General features: G+C 39.5%; 1 protein-coding gene across 1 annotated transcript in view; it reads right to left on the minus strand.

Annotated features, from left to right (window-relative positions):
• Window positions 1-5,291: 5,291 nt before the first annotated feature.
• Window positions 5,292-20,000, minus strand: part of LOC138000517 (lipase member H-A-like) — an 18,491-nt gene continuing 3,782 nt past the window's right edge. Inside the window, exons 2-5 of the mRNA XM_068846981.1 lie at window positions 16,788-16,976; window positions 11,744-11,989; window positions 7,447-7,475; window positions 5,292-5,475 (exon numbers count right to left, since the gene is read on the minus strand). Of these exons, the coding sequence (XP_068703082.1) occupies window positions 7,465-7,475; window positions 11,744-11,989; window positions 16,788-16,976 (446 nt within the window). The 3' untranslated portion in view covers window positions 5,292-5,475; window positions 7,447-7,464. The remainder of the gene's footprint in view (window positions 5,476-7,446; window positions 7,476-11,743; window positions 11,990-16,787; window positions 16,977-20,000) is intronic.

Here is a 20,000-nt window from a genome sequence, read left to right on the forward strand (position 1 = left end):
ACAAAAAAATATATATTAAAAAAGACACTCCGGATCCGACCGCGGCCCCGGCCCCGTGTTTTCGCTACTACCCACAAAAGGTCATTTTCTGAACATCATGGTAGAAACTGTTTTATTATTTTTGTTCTCGTTTGATGAGGTCGTCTTGAAATTGTATTTGGTGATTTTCTTCGAGCTAAATACTAAGACAAATGTTACCCAGGACAGCACTTCAGCAGTTGCCGGAGATGTAATTAACACCGGGCATAACATCAAATGGGATCATTTTCAATTTTTACCTCAATCGTTGCCTATCGGATTTACATTGTAAAATTACGGAAAAGTTATTGATACGTGAGCCTAATATTCATTGTTTTTCCGAAGCTGCAATGCTGGCATTACGAAACCTATTATTTTCCTGCACGAGATACGTGTTGCAGATACGATTAACATAGTACTTGGCATATTTAACTATTTTCAAAGGCACTGCACTATTTGTTTTGCCATTCTCATCTAGTAGACGAATGGCATAACTTTTGTTTTAAGTGAAAAGAAAAATAAAGTGCTAAGTCAGTGTAAGAAATACGAGTGCTAGTGGCATATGATTATGCCATTTTCACGTGCACAGTTTATCAAAGCAACGCCACAAAACAAGATGATTTTTGGTTAAAAGATGAGAAAAAATCGTGTTGCTCGTTCGGTACGTATTTTAGTGCCTTTTTTGCCGCCGTTTGCAAAACAACAAAGGCACCCAACGAGCAAATTAAATTAAACCAAAAGCCTTTGAGAGACATTTCGTGGCTCCTTAATATGTATAATGGCTGAATAAAGAGATATTTTTTATATCACCTACAAGAATTTGATCTGTTCGGATATCTTATCCGAAAATTAAAGTGTTATGGAATGAAATTTTCATTTTAGAAATTGCAAGCTGAACGTTACCTCTAAGAACTTGCCTGCGAACCCTTTACTCATCCGAAACTGCTAGGTGACCTTTTTAAGTGCCAAAAATGGCAAAAAATATCCCTTCCGAAAACGTGAGGGATTACTTTTGCCTGGCTTTTAGGTGATATTTCAGTAAAGTAATCTATAGCTGTTTGGTAACGTAGTACCGAAATTCTTAGGATAGTTTGACTCTTCACCCGTTGAAGTCCTAAATTTTTCAGGCTTCTCTACGCAATTGCAAAAATTGCGTTCATAACTGCGAAGATCATAGCTTCACTTGATTTCATATCCGCAGTTCATATATGATTCATTTCATATACCACTCATCATTGATTCATTCCTCACGGGACCATTAGAACCGACAAATGACCAGCTCCCAACGTCAGTGGCTTCATAGCTCAGTTGGTTAGAGCGTCGCACCGGAATCGCGATGTCACGGGTTCATACCTCGTTGAAGTCCTGAATTTTTCAGGCTTCTCTACGCAATTGCAAAAATTTCGTTCATAACTGCGAAGATCATAGCTACACTTGATTTCATATTCGCAGTTCATACATGATTTATTTCATATACTATTCATCAGTTTGACTCTTCCGGACACATATTTCACCGAAGATTATCGTTTGGTTCCCCTAAAATAACAACGTGAAATAACCAAATTTAAGGACGACAACGTTAGCATAGAACATGTCCTATGTTGTAATAAAACGAAAATAATTCACTTACTGGAAAATTATAGACGAACGATCGACGTTTCGGCCATATCACACGGCCTTTATCAGGAATCTGCCGAGTCAGCTTGGGTCACGCAAGTGTCACGTGATAGCTGACTCGGCACGTCCCGTAACGCACGGTCCCAAGTGTGCGATAGCACGAACCGTAGCCCCCCTTTCTTGCTAAGAGGAGGGCCCTCTACCCTCTCCCAAACAGCTTTTTTAATGCCACGTCTGACCAAGTTTTCTTCCTTGTCCAGGATCTTGACACCATTTAGATCAAACGAGTGCCCCGAGCTTCGTAAATGGTTATAGACGGCAGAATTCTGTGCCTCGATGGTACTAGGCCTTTTATGCTGTCCCATTCTCGAGCCCAGCGACTGCTTGGTCTCTCCAGCGTAGGTTTCACTGCAGTTCTCCGAACCTCACCTTATCCCGTATACCACATGGGAGATCTTATCTTTACGGGGCTTGTCCTTGATATTCACCAACTTCTGCCTTAAGGTGTTACATGGCTTGAAAGTGGTAGAAAAACCGAAGGATCTGAAGACTGACTTCATAGCATCAGAGACACCGGTCACATAGGGGATAGTTATCCGGATGTTCCGCAATCCACTAGGTCCAGTCCTCTGTTCTTGTCCCTGTCGCTGATGGTCGCGTTGCGAAGAACTTGAGGTCCCAGCTTGGGTAGCCGCAAAGATTCAATGCCTCCCTGACGTGTTTCTTCTCTTTCTCTACTTCGTCCGGATGGCTGATTAGGGTGTTGGCTCTATGTTCAAGGGTGCGTATCACGCCTAGCTTGTGTATAAGGGGATGATGGGAACTGAACTGGAGATATTGATCCGTGTGTGTTGGCTTGCGATAAACGCTGGTAGAAAGAGATCCGTCGCAGTTCATTTTCACCAGGCACTCGAGGAAGGGTAACAGGTTGTTGGTACACTGCTCCTGTGTAAATTTGATGTTGACGTTCTGACTTTTCAGGTGGTCAAGGAATCTGCTGGTGCCTCATCCGGTGGAATACTAGTAAAGAGTGCAGAGACGTCATACGATGTTATTGTTTCTTCGGTGGTTAGTTTAATCTCCCTGATATTTTCAACAAAGGCCTGAGTGTTCTTAAAGTGATGCGAAGAACAGCCTACCAACGGACGAAGGATGTAAGCAGCATGCTTCGCTAAGTTGTACGTAACCGGGGCACTCTTTTGATCTAAGTGATGTCAAGATCCTGGACAAGGAAGAAAACTGGGTGACGTGGCATTAAAGAAGCTGTTTGGCAGAGGGTAGAGGGCCCTTCTCTTAACAAGAATGGGGGCTACAGTTCGTGCTATCGCACACTTGGGACCGTGCGTTACGGGGCGTGCTGAGTCAGCTAATCACGTGACACTTGCGTGACCCAAGCTGGCTCGGCAGATTCCTGATCGTTCGTCTATAATTTTCCAGTAAGTGAATTATTTTCGTTTTATTATACTATCAACTGGATGACTGATACAATTCATTGTCATATTTCCTTTGTTCTATTTGAAACTACTGATCTCAACCCAGTTTCATTATAGTTCCCCATACTGCTCACCGTAAAACAAGATGGAATGATCACAAAATGTTTACTACAGCACGAAGGTTTATTTTGAAGAGGAGTTTTCTTTCAGAAAACTTCAGTAAGAACGATGACGACGGCCACGACCATTACCACCAATGAAGCAGTTGTTAAGTTCTTTTTCTTAATAACGTCTCAAACAACAACAAAAACGTTGCTATCAAAAATGGCCGACTCTCCTTTTTAAGTGTTTCTTTTCGCCCGAGTTCCTAGGGCGAGGTTAGTAAAGTCTCTTAGCAACGTTACCGTGGCAAGGCTTCACAAAAAGTTGGAACCAGAAGGCTTTAAATTTTCATACAAAACATGCAGTGTTTAAAAAAAGTAATCAGAAATGACCCAAGTGAAATAATCTTCTGTGGATCACATAAAAATAACTTCAAAGATTATTTTCTGACTTTTGAAAAAAATAAGAAAGGACATTTATTGCCCAGAGGAATTAAATGGATTTATGATGAGTGTGACATGCTTAGTTAGTCATTTCCCATGTTGCAGTTTGGGCATTTCTGTCATCCGGGATTTTCTGGAGATCATTCACCATTTGTGCAAGCTACGCGGAGGCTGATTCAACAGAGTCAAATCATTTTTTTTCTTCTTGTAGAATTTCTCGTTTATTATATGCTACTACCACGAGATGGAGCGTCTTCTGACATTGTGAACATGATAAGTATTGACTCTTAGTTTAGGTATTGTATATTTTTATTTGTCGTGATTTGTAGGATAATTGGCGCGGAATTGCATGGCGCGCTTTCGACTTCTTCAGTGGCCTTGACCTCAGTGAGTTGTAAACTCAGTCGTTGCAGCACTTTGCTGGCAGTGGTTTTGAAGCGAATAAGGTCATCATATTCGTTGCTAAGGAACTCAAGACTGTGAGATATTTCTTGAGCAGAAGGGGCGTCACTGCTGCTTTGTTCTTGAATTAAATCTTTTGGTCTTGAAATCTCCTCCGTTGATGTAGAAACTTTAGATTTCAGATCGTTATTTTCTTTTCTTAGGTTGGCAATAGACTCAGGCATAATGTGACACACGAAACAAGAGAACGAAACAAATAGATAAAAGCGAGGGAAACATTTTTAAAAACATCCGAAATTTACGAAAGGTGAGAGATGTTACGGAGAGCACTTAAACACAAACGCGTTTCCCTAGTTGGGGACATTAAAGATGGGGCCTTAAGGCCCCGCATTTAGAATCGATAATTAAGACTCATAGAATAATGCTTTGCCAGAGACTCGCGGACGAAGAACCTTGTAATTGGAAAACAATTGTACTTGAACAATAGTCCTTTCGTTATTCAGGACCAAATTCAACTTGTTCTAATTAACCAAGAAGTCTCCGCGATCACTGAGGCGACCTTTAAGAAGGTTTATATCTGGATTTGTCACTCCAGCGACAGCTCATTCAAAGTTTAATGAAAGCTTCAATGGTGTTTGTTTGGACTGGAAGGAAAATCATAGTTTGCCCCTTCTAGTCGCTTTAGACAAAAAGTCACGAGAATTTCAATACAAAATTCTAAATACTTATCTAGTGACAAATACGTTTTTGAAAAAAAATAGACAAAATAGGCTCCTCATTGTGCACCTTTTGTGGTATGTTGGACGAATCCCTGGAACATCTTTTTGTGACTTGCCATTTCACTACACTGCTGTGGAAAGAACTTATAGCTTGGTGTAATGGTAGACAAATTAAAGTTGAATCACTGTCTGCTGTAAACATAATATTTGGTGACTGGCAAAAGAAAGATTGCTTCTTCTTGTTAAATAATATAATTCTCATCGCAAAACAGTACATGAGTTCTTGTAGGTCCAACAATTTGAAACCACTTTCCCACGTTTTGTTGCAAAGAATTAAGTTTGATTAATTTGCTCTTCTTTTGAATTCAATCAAGGGCACTAACTACAGTAAATTGGTACCACTTAAGTCGAATAGGCCAATTACAGTGGATGCATTTCAATTCCCCTCATCATTCTCTCCCGGTGGGTGTAATTCGTATTAATGGGCTTATGAGGATGTGCCGCTGGATGGGGTCGCATTTTCACGACTGGATTGAATAAATTAATCAGATAATCAGTTGATAATTTAATGTTTTATTTCCCTTACGCTACAGTTATACCTTGGCTTGTAACATCGCAAGATATTCGACCTTATATTAATATTAAAACCTTTGCAGTTACTTTTCCCACCTAACAAATTTATGATAAACCTCTACACCATGATTCAGAAAAATCGTATGATTCCACAAGGCGTCCTGTATCCTGCAATGATCAAAGAGAGAGAAGAGTACTAATTATAGGTAAACATGCAAACATCACGATTTTTCAGTTGATATACGACAAAATGAAGCAATCACCATCAGCATCAGCATCATCATTAGTGAAAAATTGTCGTATCGGCCTTTTGATTGGTCGGACGATTTTTTTCACTAGAGAACAATTGTGGTATCAGCCTTTTGATTGGCTAATATTATGTTGAACTTTGGTGTGAGTGGCCTGTGCAACGACAGCGGGAGTAAAATCTGTAAACATGGCCGTCGACAATGTGCGAGCGAGCGAGCCATGCGAGTCATGCGAGTCATGCGAGACATGGCTGCGAGTCATGCGAGCCATGGCTGCGAGTCATGCGAGCCAATATGGCGAGCCATGTGAGTCAACATGCGAGTCACACAGTTATTGAAAGCTAACCATTTTAAAATGGGTGCTTATAGACTTAATAACTGTTTATCAGCGCTAATTGAAATGGAGGCTTAGACCTAAATGCGCATGGCTCGCTGGCTCGCAGATCTGGAGTATGGTTTTCAAATTTTTTGATCTTTTATTGCTTAGCTTTCTCCATAAAATATTTCAGAAGATCTTAAAAAGTTTTAAAAGTGCGCAAGCGAGGTATGGAAGGTAAAGATTTCTTTTTTTTCAAAAACATTTTGCTATTTGTTTGGGGCTTTTGTTCACGATCGGTGGTTTGATAGCCTCTCGATTAACACTGACCCGGTTAACTTTATGACCTCAGTACTTATGTAATAAACAAATTACTTCATGGTTGGCTCGTTTATACGATTTTTATTACTCACTCGTTGTGAAGGATCGTTAAACTCACTCGTTCTCTTCTTTCACTCGTACGTTTACGCAATCCTTCACAACTCGTGAATAAAAATCGTACGCATTCACCAACCATGAAGTAATCTATATTTATCGTCACCACAATCATCAATAACAACAAGAAACTTTTCTAATAGTGTTACGTTACTAACATTTAAGCAATATAGGACGTTTTTCCTGTTTCCATAGCCTCATCTAACAACAACTTCCCCGAGTGTTTAGATGAGGCAATGGAAACACGGAAAAAGTCCTCTATTGCTTTTATAAAATATTTCTCAAAGATAATTCAACAAATGAGGGAAACAAATGAATGGAAATTCTTTATTGAAACACATTTCCTTGATACACGATCATATTTCCTACCAGCCAATCAAAACGCGCGTCTGACAGCATATGACCAATCAAAATTCGCCTGATGTCACAGCCGTGTTTCCATACTCTCATCTAAACACAGCTATTGACAAATGAGAGAGCGCGTACTATCCTAGTTATTTCATAAATTACAATAATCTAACTTACGACCCTCTAGAAAACAAATCAAGCGTGATTACAAGCCTTGATTACATAGAGAAAAACCTCTAGGAGCAAAGAAGGGAATCAAGGCACTAAAGTCACATACGACAAAGTCCGGATGTCGATCCCGGAACAGGTTGCTGGCTGGCCAATGCTTTCGCTATTTTGTCAACCCCGCTCCTCCTGCAAAACTGCCTGTATAGCTCTAGAGCTCAGTGTTCGATTAGATGTTAGAGTTTCGGTACCGGTTTTCCAATTATTATTGCCCCGTTACATGTTGGGAGCCATGTGCTCTGAGCGCCGCCATTTTTGGATGAATCTCTTACGAAAAATAAAGACAAAAGAGAAATTTAAGAAACTTAGCAGGGCTACGTGCATTGTTCATTTGCGAGAGTATAAAACGCATTTGTACCTTTTTATCTTCACAAGATACAAAAAGTTTTTAAAACATACATTTTCATGTTTTCAGACTCGGTTTGGTTAAGTTTGTTAAATATCGGATCATTTTCATGTTTTCAGACTCGGTTTGGTTAAGTTTGTTGATTATCGGATATTTTCATAGTTCATGGCCTTAATGTTACTGTTAACAAAGAAGGAGAGTAGACGAAAACGTTCGTTCACCTGCTTTTCTCGTGATGGTTATGATTTTGCTGAAAGTGGAAAAAATGGAAAAAACATCACATTAATGCTCGTTAGACTAGTAGCTAATATCTAGATTGGGCTAATCTCTAGACTGAGAAAACGTGCATGAATTAAAAAACTTCCCTAGTTTTTACCAACTAACTAAGATTTTCCAAAGAGTTTTGCCCTTGGGGTTTTCTTTCCAGTTTAGTAAAACTGCTTTTAATGATGACAGCAAAAAGAGGAATTTAAATTACAGCCAATTCAATTGTCTTTGCCTAGGTTTTATCGTTAATTGAGCCGTTTTTGGATAGAATTGCATGCTAGGGAAATTCTCGCCATCTCATTGGCCATCAAGACGAAGTATTCAGTGTGGAATTGCGACTTTAAAATGAGGCTGACCGATATTGCACCGTCGCAACGCGTGGCCTTGCATGGCAAAGGAGGCAAAGCAATTTCTTTCCGTTTACAATACAAAAACCTGGCGGAAATGAGGAAGAAAAAGATTTTCCTTGTTTTGTTTTGTTTTGGCTGGCTCCTGATAGTCGAGATAGGTCTTTGAAATGGCTTTTTTTTTTTAGCTGCTTTGAATACTGCAACATTGTCGCCAAAAGGTGAATTCAATCGCTTCATCTGTGAAAAAAACGGCTCTCTAAAATAGCGAACGCGAAATGAACGAATAGGGAATGGCGAACGGGGAACGGGAAAGGGGAATCTCTAAAAGCGGTAATCTCTAAAAGGGGGAATCTCTAAAAGCGGGAATCTCTCAAAAAGGGAATCTCTAAAATGGGGAATCTCTAAAAGAGGGAATCTCTAAAATAGGGAATCTCTAAACAGGGGAATCTCTAAAATGGGAGAATCTCTAAAAGTGGGAATCTCTAAAATAGGGAATCTCTAAGAGTAGGAATCTCTAAAAGTGCGAATCTCTTAAATAGGGAATCTCTAAAAGGAGGAATCTCTAAAAGCAGGAATCTCTAAAACAGGGAATCTCTAAAAGGTGAATTCAATCGCTGCATCTTTAAAATAGGGAATCTCAAAAATGGGGAATCTCTAAAATAGGGAATCTCTGAAATAGCGAAACCCTAAAAGGAGGAATCTTTAAAATAGGAAATCTCTAAAATGGGGAATCTCGAAAAGGTGGAATCTCTAAAAGCGGGAATCTCTAAAATGGGGGAATCTCTAACAGGGGGAATCTCTAAAAGTGGGAATCTCTAAAACAGGGAATCTCTAAAAGGGGGAATCTCTAAAAGCAGGAATCTCTAAAGTAGAGAATCTCTAAAAGAAGGAATCTCTAAAAGCGGGAATCTCTAAAAGGGGGAATCTCTAAAATGTGGAATCTCTAAAAGGGAGAAAATCTCTAAAATAGGGAATCTCTAAAAGGGGGAATCTCTAAAATGGGGAATCTCTAAAAGGGAGAGAATCTCTAAAATAGGGAATCTCTAAAAGGGGGAATCTCTAAAAGCGGGAATCTCCATAATAGGGAATCTCTAAAATGGGGAGTCTCTAAAAGGGGGATCTCTCTCATCTTTATGGCATCTATAGAGAAAAAGATCGTAAGGAAGAGCGTTAACAAACCACTAACGTGGAAAAGGTTCATTGACGATGTATTTTGCTTGTGGGATTCAAATAAAGAAGAAATATAACATTTCATTGAGCAAGCAAATTCGTACTACCCTACCATAAAGTTTACCGCTGAAGTCTCATAGTTAGAATCAACTTTCTTGGACACAACAGTCTATAAGGGAGAGAGATTCGAGAAAGAATCGATTCTCGACGAGCGGACACATTACAAACCTACTGAAAATTTTCAGTACACAAACTACAACAGTTGCCACCCAGCAGGCGTTAAAAAAGGCTTCGTTAAAGGAGAAGCTCTTAGGCTCTTGAGGACAAACTCTTCTAAAGTAATGTTTGAAGAGAACATTAAAAACTTTAGAACACGCCTGACATCGAGAGGTTATCCCAATAACCTGGTGGACAAAATCCTTTCCGAAGTTAAATTCGCGGAAAGAAAGAACGCTCTTACACAAAAACAGAAAACGCACAAGAAAATTCTACCCTTTGTGACACAATTTCATCCATCACTGCTATGTTTGAAAAATATTCTAATGGAAAAAATGGCATTTAATACAAAACCAGCCGCTACTAAGAGAGATATACAAGGAACCTCCCTTGATCTCTTATAGAAAAGGGAAATCGCTTAAAGACATGCTTATTAAAGCAAAACTATGAAAGCTTTTGTCAACACAATGGGCACACAGCGGGAGTCGCGCAGGCCTGTCATTCCCATTTTAACATGCTTGAAACCTAGCAAGAGGAAAAGGTCAAATGCCAAGCCTCAAACATTTATTGCAACATAAATCAGACGAATTACCTCCAGAAGGCCCGAGCAACTCTGAAGCGGTGAGTTCTCAGTACGACATTGCAGTGCCATCTGTTCCTCAGTATAGCTCCTCCGAGCATCATTTGCCCACTCATAACGGTGCGTTTGTCAGACAAGCTGAATCTACCGCGAACCACCGTGATTATCACACACCATGATGGCCTACCTCCTCACCAGTATGCTCTTGAAAGTGCTCTTGTTGGCGTCCCACACGCACTGCCTACTAAAAACGGAAATACCTTCCTCCTGAAGTGGCTGGTGGGAACCAGAGTCTCGCGATGTTATGGGTGCGGAGGAGTCATCCATAATCCTCCTTTGAATTGCCCCGACGATCTCATTGTAATGTACCATGACATCCGTCAATTTCGCCACAGAATCACAGGGCAGCTAACAACTTCCGAGGGGCCACAGAACATGCAATTTCACCTCTGCAGTGCCTAATAGACTCCTTTCGGAGTTTCCATAGCACCAGGACAATACTTTTCCGAAAATGTAACGTTTCAGCCAAGGCTTAGATTTTATGCACATTGTGTTGGAGTACCTAACGCGAAAAGACTCCTTTCAGAGTTTCCATGGACAACAGGAAACCAGTATTCTAAAACTGTGACTCTCTTAGGCTAAGAATTAACTAAAGGCCAACATCGTTGTCAGATTTCTTCTTTTGTTCTGTTGTGTTGGAGTGCCTAACGGAATCCTTTCGGAGCTTCGATGGACACCAAGAAACTACTGTTCTGAAAATGTAACGCGTTATGGTTAGAATCAAATGACATGTTGTTAGAGTTAATAGTTTCGCTCTGTTGTGTTGAAGCGCCAAACGGAACCCTTTCGGAGTTCCCATGGACACCAGGAAGCCAGTATTCAGAAAATGTGACACTTTAAGGCTTACAATTAATACACATGTCGATCTTAAATTTAATATTTTTGTTCTGTTGTGTTGCAATACGTAACGGACCCCTTTCGATCGACGCCTAGAAATTGATCTTTTCTAAACATTTGTACGCTTTATGTTTTCGACTAAAGGCACATAAATATGGGGCGCCAAATGTATTTTTATTATTTAGAGTGGTTATTTGTAACAACTCGGCACCAGGAAAATATAATTATTAAAGTGGAAAGGTTTGTCGTTTAGAATAAAATCTTATCTTTGTGATGTTTTCATCTGTTTGTGATGACCTACACTTGTGCTGGCGAAACGATGACAACATCAGCATAATACAAACTAGGGGGAAAAGCAAAACGACCAAAATATAATATAACAAGAATTGCAAACGCACTCGTTCTGCTTCAGTTATCCTCACTGAAATGCTTGCTGTTAGAGATTCTAATCCGGATTTTAAAGATTCCCCCCTTTTAGAGATTCCCTATTTTAGAGATTCCCGCTTTTAGAGATTCCCTCTTTTAGAGATTCCCTATTTTAGAGATTCCCGCTTTTGGAGATTCCCCATTTTAGAGATACCCCTTTTAGAGATTCCCCCTTTTAGAGATTCCCCGTTCCCCGTTCCTTATTTCCCATTCCTTTATTCCCCGTTCACTCTAGAGATAGCCTTGAAAAACTTTATGATGCTTCGCAATTCGAGCGATGTCGGTTTTTCGCGTGAAATTTAACGTGGAATTCACGAGTCAGGTGGTGAATTTTTCCATAGAATTGTAGGCGTGTGAAATATAAACAAATAAAACTAGCCAAAACTGAGGATTTGCCTTGACCATCGCCTCGTTCTCATAAGAGACGCAAAGACAGCAAGAATTTTGAAATACTTCAGTCCCAACTTCGTACTTCCCTTCATCTGAGAAGAAAGAAAAAGCAAGACGGTGACATTATCTGGCCTTTAAGTGTGTCCCAAAATGTAATGGTAGTCCCTGATTATATTAATTAAAGCCATGTACATTCTACATATAAATAAAGATTTAACTCACGGCATAATGTGTCCTCATCTTCACGGCCTGTACGCAGGTAGTATGCTCCGTGAAGCTTGCTTTCTTCTGCTCTGTAACCCATAAGAGGACATCCGTCTTCACCGCAATCGTTGCAGTTCCCAAACCAGTACGAAAAATAGGAGCTACATGGATGCCCTACCCACGGATTAGGGCAATCCTCCTTCACGGTTTTGATATAAAACTCGGTGGATCTCAGATGGTTACAACCAACCGTGAACACAGCATCTGCGTAGAAAGGGAGAAAAGTGGCAACTAAGACTAGACTTTTAGAACGAGTACAATTAGTAAATTGAGGGCACAGTCTCACAACAGAGAGCCCATGAGCATTGTTGCGGTGTTGTCAGTGGCGATTCAGTGTAACCGTCAATCTAAAGGCTCGTTTTCACAGAGCGATTTTATCGCGCGACAAGAGCTGCGATCGAACGGTGATTTTACTGCGACAGCAAATCGCGCGTGTGAACAGCCGGCGATTTCACTGCGATTTGTAGCGCGACAGATCTAAGCCTTGTCGCCCCAATTCGAACATGCTCGAAATTTAGTGCAACTTTGCTGCGATTTTATCGCATCTCTTGTCGCGCGATAAAATCGCTCTGTGTAAACGAGCCTTTAAAGGCATCCTAATTTTGTATGGCATTGGGTGGAAAGCGCCCCGGTAAAACCTGCATGTAGCTTCAGACAGTGAAGAAAACAACTCACGATATTAACTATGGGATTCGTGATAGTATGCGCGTGGATTCTACCAGAACTGGATAAACATGTTTTAGTCGCTACATTTTCATAGGTCACAGAAACAATCGTTATTTTCCCCATACAAATCCTTATAAATATGCAAATCTCTCGAGTCACGTAACAATGCAAAGGTCATCATAAATTATAAAGAGCTGCTCATATATCGAGCTTGGGCTACCTATGCTGCAAGGAAAGCTGAAGTGAACCAGATCAAGTTGGCGACTGATAATTGGGCCAAGTTTTCAACAGTTCGTCGATTATTGGTTCATCGCATGTAGTTGTTGTTTACGATGGAAACAGAGCAGCCACGAAAGCTGAAAGACTGTGGCATTTGCATTTTCAATGTTGACTGTTGATCCTGTGGAGCCACAGAAAGAGGGCTTGTTCCATTGAGCTCTTTCGATGTTGAAGCCCCCTCGAGTACAAGACCTCGTGGTTCTGCGGAGTCACCAGAGATGAAGGCCGCGCTCAATATGTTAGACATGTTCTCTTTCTGCTGAAAGGAAGCCCTGGAACGGTAAGATTCAATGCAGTTGTCTGATTTGTGTCCAGTGACAGTCTTAATATGCCTGGCTTCAATGTTGTGATCTGAGAGAACTGTAACTGATGTAGCTCGGACGCAGTGGTTAGTTAGATGAGGAGCTATCCCGGCAGATGTTGACATGTTTTTCATCATATTTTCGAGTGTGCTTTTGCCGACGGTGGAATTGCAGTACCACACTTCATCTTTTTGTGGCTGGAACTTTGTTAACACTTCTCTTGGTCGTTGGTGGAGCCTTCAGGTTGGGATTCAGGTGTTTAAGGAAGCTTTCAAGGGTTTCACCGGGCAGCGCTTTGAATTAGGAACCTCAAACATTTTACCGTCGAATTCGTCGGGGTTGCGAACTCATAGTAACGTCACTCTTGAGATGTACTCCGAAGAACCAACATGTCTGAGGTGAGCTTTCTCTGATTTTCACGTCCCCTTTTACCAAAATAAAACGATATGTAAAACCATGCAGCGCGGAGGAGTTGAGACGGATCCAAGGTATCCCACTCGCTGAGTTGCCCTGTTTCGTACAGCTGTTGCAGTTCTTCGCTCGTGATAGCATTTTTATGAATAGTCGGCTAATCTTTCCCCTCTTGCATCCTTTGTTTACAGATAGCGTTGAGGACCTTGTTAGACTTTTGGAAGGCTGAGTCGCCGACTAGCGACTGGCTTGTTGTTCGGAGGCTGTGTTAAAGAGGCAGTGTCATGCGATGGCATTATTATTATTATTATTTTTATTTTTTATTATTATTATTTTTTTTTTTGGCTTTTTCTGTTTAAGTCTAGACTAAATAAGGCTTTACAAAAGCACTAAAATGCATATTTATCAATTATCGATGATCTGGAGTCCAAGAAATTAAATCGAACATAAATATGATGCCATGTTGGTTTTCTGCGTGACATCTGAATTCAGTGAAGTGTGACCGGGAAAACTGTCGGCGGTTCAAGCACTCACACACAAATATTTTTTTTCTCTGCGATAAACCAGACATATTATCAAGATTAACATGCCATTACAAAGCTGAAAGAGAGTGCATTTATTTCCAAGAGACAACTTTGAAGTCGAAAGACGATAAGCAGCGAAAATTTTCAGCCATGTTTTACTCACCGCTTCGGAGGGTGTAAACTGCAGGGTGCAGGGTGCAGGGTGCAGGTTGCAAGTTAGGGTTGCAGGTCATTGTTTTACTATAACTGAAACAACCCAAACCTTTAAAAAATGCTAACCTTATGCTAACATTGTTTTTTTAGGCCTAATGTTAGCATTAGTAAAGTTTTGGGTTGTTTTAGCTTTGGTGAAACAGTGACCTTTCTTCAAAATAATAAAATAGACATTTTAGAGCGACTCGCTAGAAATGAAATACGAAGATGGACTTCGTTCCTTGGTAATATATAGTCAAACAGCTTGCACTTCGATTACACCATACGTCGAATTTCTCATGAATTCACGTCTTAGAACGTTTCTCTTTATTGTAGATGCTGTATTGGTATTTTGACTGCTCTGCTTTTGCTTTCTTGAGGAGACTGAATCACTATTTGTACGGTTCCAGCTCGATGGCCGCCACGACTCGACAAGGTAACATACGATCAAAACCCCTTCCAAACAACAAAATCAAAGAAAAAAGGAGAAAAGAACGACAACGAATATATAGTTAATTTGTTTCTGAACGCCACAGGATATTTGTTCCACTAAAGTGACCACGGATGGCTTTGATTGTGTAATATATTCACACTCACACACACCTTTGAAAAAGTTGGCAAACTTTTTCAAAAATTTTTTGCATGCATGCTGTCACGCATGTGCCAACGGTGACACTGCTCCTTTAAGGTGGTACTATGACGAAAATCGCATCTTTCCTATCTAAGCAATTTTGAAACATAAACAAGTAGTGTGCTTGAGAAGAAAAATGCTGTTTACGTTTTTCAAATATCTCTTTTCGTTCCAGAGATATTCGAGTTTTTAAAATATGCAAATTAGTCAAGCGATGACGTCATACACTCAACCAAATTTTGTTCAAATATGATGAAAAGAGATATCTTAGCCAATTTGTATCAGAAATTTTTGATTTTTTGCAGTAAGATTCTACTAAAGGTTCTCCACAATATGAGCTTAACGGTTCTGCTACCATGCCATCATACTGGGTTCCAGACCTCCCCCATATTAAAAGCTTTTCTGGCCACCTTTGGCGTTCCATTTTGATATTTGCTAACAGCACTTTATGTGCATGATCCAGCAAGCATATAAATATGTTAGCTCGAGTTTGTAGCCTTGTTTAACATTTTTCAAGTTGAAAATCACTAACATATGGAAATCAAGTGGGTGGGGACTGGAAAAGAGTGAGTTGCAATGGGAACAGAATTTTTAATAGCCATAGGTGTGTTTCCTGTAGAACTATTAGACTACCAAGTTTCAATGGTCTGCTCTGCAAATTGGCCAAGGTAGCTCTATTTATATACTCAATATAATATTGGGTTGAGTGTATGACGTCATCAGTCATCGCATTTGCATATTTTACCCATTTTTCAAACTTAAATATATCCGGAACTATTGAAGACATTTGCAAACGGTAAACGGCGTTTTTGTTCTTTCATGGAATTCTATGTGATACACTCAAAAAACTCAAGGGGTAAAAATTTGATCATAGTACCACTTTAAGTATCAGTCGTTGGCTGCTCGGATCGCTTTAAACTATTCAGTGCCGTCTTCTCGCCTGACAGCAGGGTAAAACATTGTGAGACATTCATTTAACTCTTCTTTCTCCGTCTCTTTTATAACTGTTTTAATTTTGTTTGACTTGCAAACCATTCTATAGTAAAAAAGTGACAATATATTGAAAAGACTTATCGAAAAAAGTAAAGCTTGATTTGATTTGAATTGATAAAAAAAGTTTGTTGTTTTGTCTAGTAACAAAAAGCATAGCAAAACAAGTTTATCACTAAGGACCTTCATCCCGTACTTTGTTGCCCTTTTGGTCTTTTCTGGGATAGAATTATCCAATAAATTATCTAAAAGTTCCTTTGAAATTTCCACAAAACGCGAAGCGGCCGCCATTGTTTTGTTAGGTTTTCAATACCGGCGAATTTCGCTACTCGAGGACTATTACTAATAGAGTAAGTCCTCTAGTAGCGTAGTCAATGGTTGGGTGATTCTAATTAAGGATAGACATTAAGTACCACCCGTGTTACACAATCTAAATGGGTAATACCCATGTAATCTAAATTTAAATCAGTGGGTGCAAGCCATCTCAGATGATCATCCGAGTCATCCAAGAAACTCATTAAATATGCGTTTCCTCTTTCACTTCAATTACATGAAGTTTACCCTATACTTAGAAGTTTTCTCGTCAGGAAAAAAAGGGGAAAAAATGAAATTTTTTGTTTAAGATGATCGACGGACATGGATGACAAAAAGGTTGAACCTAGCTCGTTAGCCACGCGTAAGGAATCATCGATAACCACCACACCATCGAAGCACGCTGCTGAATGAAGGCGAAATTTTATAGTATTTAAATAGAGACCCATTACCAATATTGAAAGCTAATCGATTTAAGATGGGTGCTTACTTAGAAACTTAAACACAGTTTATCAGCACTATTCAAAATGGGTGCTTAGACCTAAATACGGTGCATGCATGGTTGGATGACTCGGATGATCATCTGAGATAGCTTGCACCCACTGATCTGTATTTAGATTATATGGGCCTTACCCATTTAGATTGTGTAACACTGGTGTAAGTACTTAGACACCTGCAGCAGCTTCAGAACTCACTAGAAGGTTCATCCAAACAGCCAGGATGAAAGCTGCCACCATTTGGAAAGAAGTCAGTGTGTCCCACGTGATCTGAAGTCCCTATGAGTGGCATGTTTGTGTGGACAATGTCGACGTATTCGGCATCCGTTTTATCCAGATGAACTTCGGCATCGGTTGCAGTGAAATGGGGGGCCGCAGGATCCAAACCTGTAAAAGATATCAGTAAACGACAGATTGCTAGTTTTGCCGTAACTTAACTTTCAAACGTACATATCAATAACAATAATAGATAATAATATAGTATACCATTACACTGCGTTTCAATGGTTAACAAAAATTACAAATTACATTTAGAAAAATTAAATGTTATTTCAGTATGTAAAAATATGCAAGAATATGCAGAAATGCTTAATATATACAAAATATTTATATACAAAAAGATACAATAAAGTTTATAGATTAAAAAGATAGGTCTTAAGTTGAGCTTTGAGGGTTGTCCAATACAGAAATAATTTCTTCAGAGAAAAGTGGAGTGAAAATCACAAATTGTGCGAATAAATTACAAGAGAAAAAAAACCCTATCGGTGAAGTCAACGGCTTAACTGCAATACCCTGCCACCTCGAAGCTTTACCCTAAATTGCGTGGATACGCTGATACGGAGATACGCATATAGTTCAAAACCACTTAAACATAGCATTGTTAAACTTATTTTAGTATTTAAACGGTAGATATAGGCATATTTTTATCCCCCAAAAAATTTTCATCTGTTCGGATTTCCTAGCTAAATTAAAAGTCTAGTGATCCGAAAATTATAGGGATCAAAACGTACCTTTTCGAAAATTTTAGGTGACCTTTTTAGGGTAAAAATCCGTTAAAAATGAGCAATTACACCATTTTTCAGATGTTCGAAAATCCTAGGAGAGGCAGGAAAGCAAGAAATTTTACAACAAATGTTCCGAAAATTATAAATTTCAAATCGTCTTCCGAAAATTGACGTTGGGTGCCCCGTATATGTAGATGTAATTCTCGTTCATAAAGCACGATCATCGAGTGAAAAACAGTAATGTTTCTTAAAGCGCGATCAATCCCCTTGTTGATATGTATCTCTCGTTCTTATAGTGCGTTGATCGAATCATTTTACAATTCGGTTAACTTTCATTTTACGGTTCGGTTAACTACAGGAAATAGCACTCGATTCCTGTTTAAGACTAAGCGCTCATTTCAGTGATTAGGCCTAAGCACAAAATTGCAGCTTTCATTTTGTGCTTCGGTTTACTACACTATTCACGAGTGCGTGTGAAGAAGAAAGCACTGCAGTACACTTTTCACGAGATCTTGTGAGGAAGAAAGCACTCGTTTACTGATTACACCGAAGCGCTCGCTTCCGTGATTAGTCCAAAGCACTCTCTTGAAATATTAGCTTTCATTTTGTTGGTCGGTTCACTACACTTTTCACGAGATCGTCTTGCCCTTGAACAATTTTCAGTCCTCGACTACGGGATTGCGGACCGCGATGGCAGTTCATTATAGCGATATTTCAAAAGTGTAAGCGCTCGTTTCAGTGATTAGGCCTAAGCACTATTGTAAAATTTCAGCTTTCATTTTACGGTTCGAAGAAAGCAGTCGTTTACTGATTACGCCGAAGCGCTCCTTTCGGTGATTAGGCCTAAGCACTCTCTGCTTTGTGCTTTACCTTGTTGGCGATTGTGGCAAAATTGTCATTTTCGCCATAGTTGCCAAATTCGCCAACATTTTCTCTTTTTTGGCTATTTTTGGTTGTTGGGTGCATTTCTGGACATATCTCCGATGGCTTCGGTGGTTCAGTGACATTACAAGCGCACACCGAGCCGGACGTTCGGCGAACAAGTTCTTGCTGGGGTAGTAATAATTTTTTGGGTTTGTTAAATTCTTCAATGTTGTTTTCACTTACTTATTTTCATAAATAAATAACGTATCAGTTATTCCGAATTAATAACAATTTCAATTAGAATATCAAATGGCAGTTTTAATCCAGGGAAAGGCGTTCAGATTATCTTTGTCTTCTACACTGATTTGACTGAACAGCTAATAATTTATTGTTGTCGGAGATTGTGTGAAAAGTGTAGTTGACCGAACCGCAAAATGAAAGCTAAACTTTTGCGAGAGTGCTTACTGGGGCCTAATAACTGAAATGAGCGCTTAGGCTTAATCAGTAAACGAGTGCTTTCTTCTTCACATAATCTCGGGAAAAGTGTAGTTAACCGAACCGCAAAGTGAAAGCTAAAGAGCGATACCTGGTTTAGTCAAGTTGTCATGTCCATTTTTAATTCGTTTTGGAAAACGGGGGAACGTTTTAGCTCACTTAAGGTGCTTGGATACGGTCGAGGTATAACGTGGTTACATGGTATTCATGGGGATTTGTTTTTGCTTAAATGAGTGCTTAGTATTTAAACTAGTGAATGGTAATCAGTGAGATCAACCAAGCCTAGTGTGCAGTTTAGACGTTCTGGAACTCACTTAGAGAGTCTGGCTATTCTAGAACTCTAGACATTCTAGAGCCCACAGAGGGTAACATATAACAATTGAGAATTCTAGAACTTAGAACTCTAGAAATCGGAACTCTAGAACTGCGAATTTTGACTTTAATCAGAACTTTAGAAGTTTGCACATACGACCATTTTACTAGTGCGGTTCTAGGATGATATAGAACTTTCTATAGAGCTCTTCAAACTAGAGCAGTTCTAGAATGCTATAGAACTTTCTAATGTCATAACCTTGCCCATTCTATATTTCACATCTAATCAATATAGAGCTCTTTTAACTAGAACAGTTCCAGAATGCTATAGAAGTTTCTAATGTGTTATGGAATTAATCACAATTTCAATTAGAAAAACAAATGAAAGTTTTCATCCAGGGAAAGGCTCTCGTTCACGCAGAGTATCTTTGTCTTCGTCACTGAAATTAGTGGATTTGACTGAAAAGCTAATAATTTATTGTTGTCGGAGATTGGATGACAAGAATTTCTGTCGCAATCGGAAATTCAATGACCTGGATTTGTAAAAATCTTGTTCAGCTTCATGCTTTAAAGAACGAGGTATAGTGTGGAGTGCAATATTTCGTGATGTTGACTTTCGCCTCATGTCTTAAAGAACGACTAATGTTACATGTGTAGCGCGCTTGTATCGCCTCATGGCTTTAAGAACGACGTATATTTCACGTGTAGCTTGTTTCGCGTCATAGCTGAGAGATAT

This window comes from Montipora foliosa, chromosome 4 (genome assembly GCF_036669935.1).
Source record: "Montipora foliosa isolate CH-2021 chromosome 4, ASM3666993v2, whole genome shotgun sequence".
In the NCBI taxonomy this organism is placed as follows: Eukaryota; Metazoa; Cnidaria; class Anthozoa; order Scleractinia; family Acroporidae; genus Montipora; species Montipora foliosa.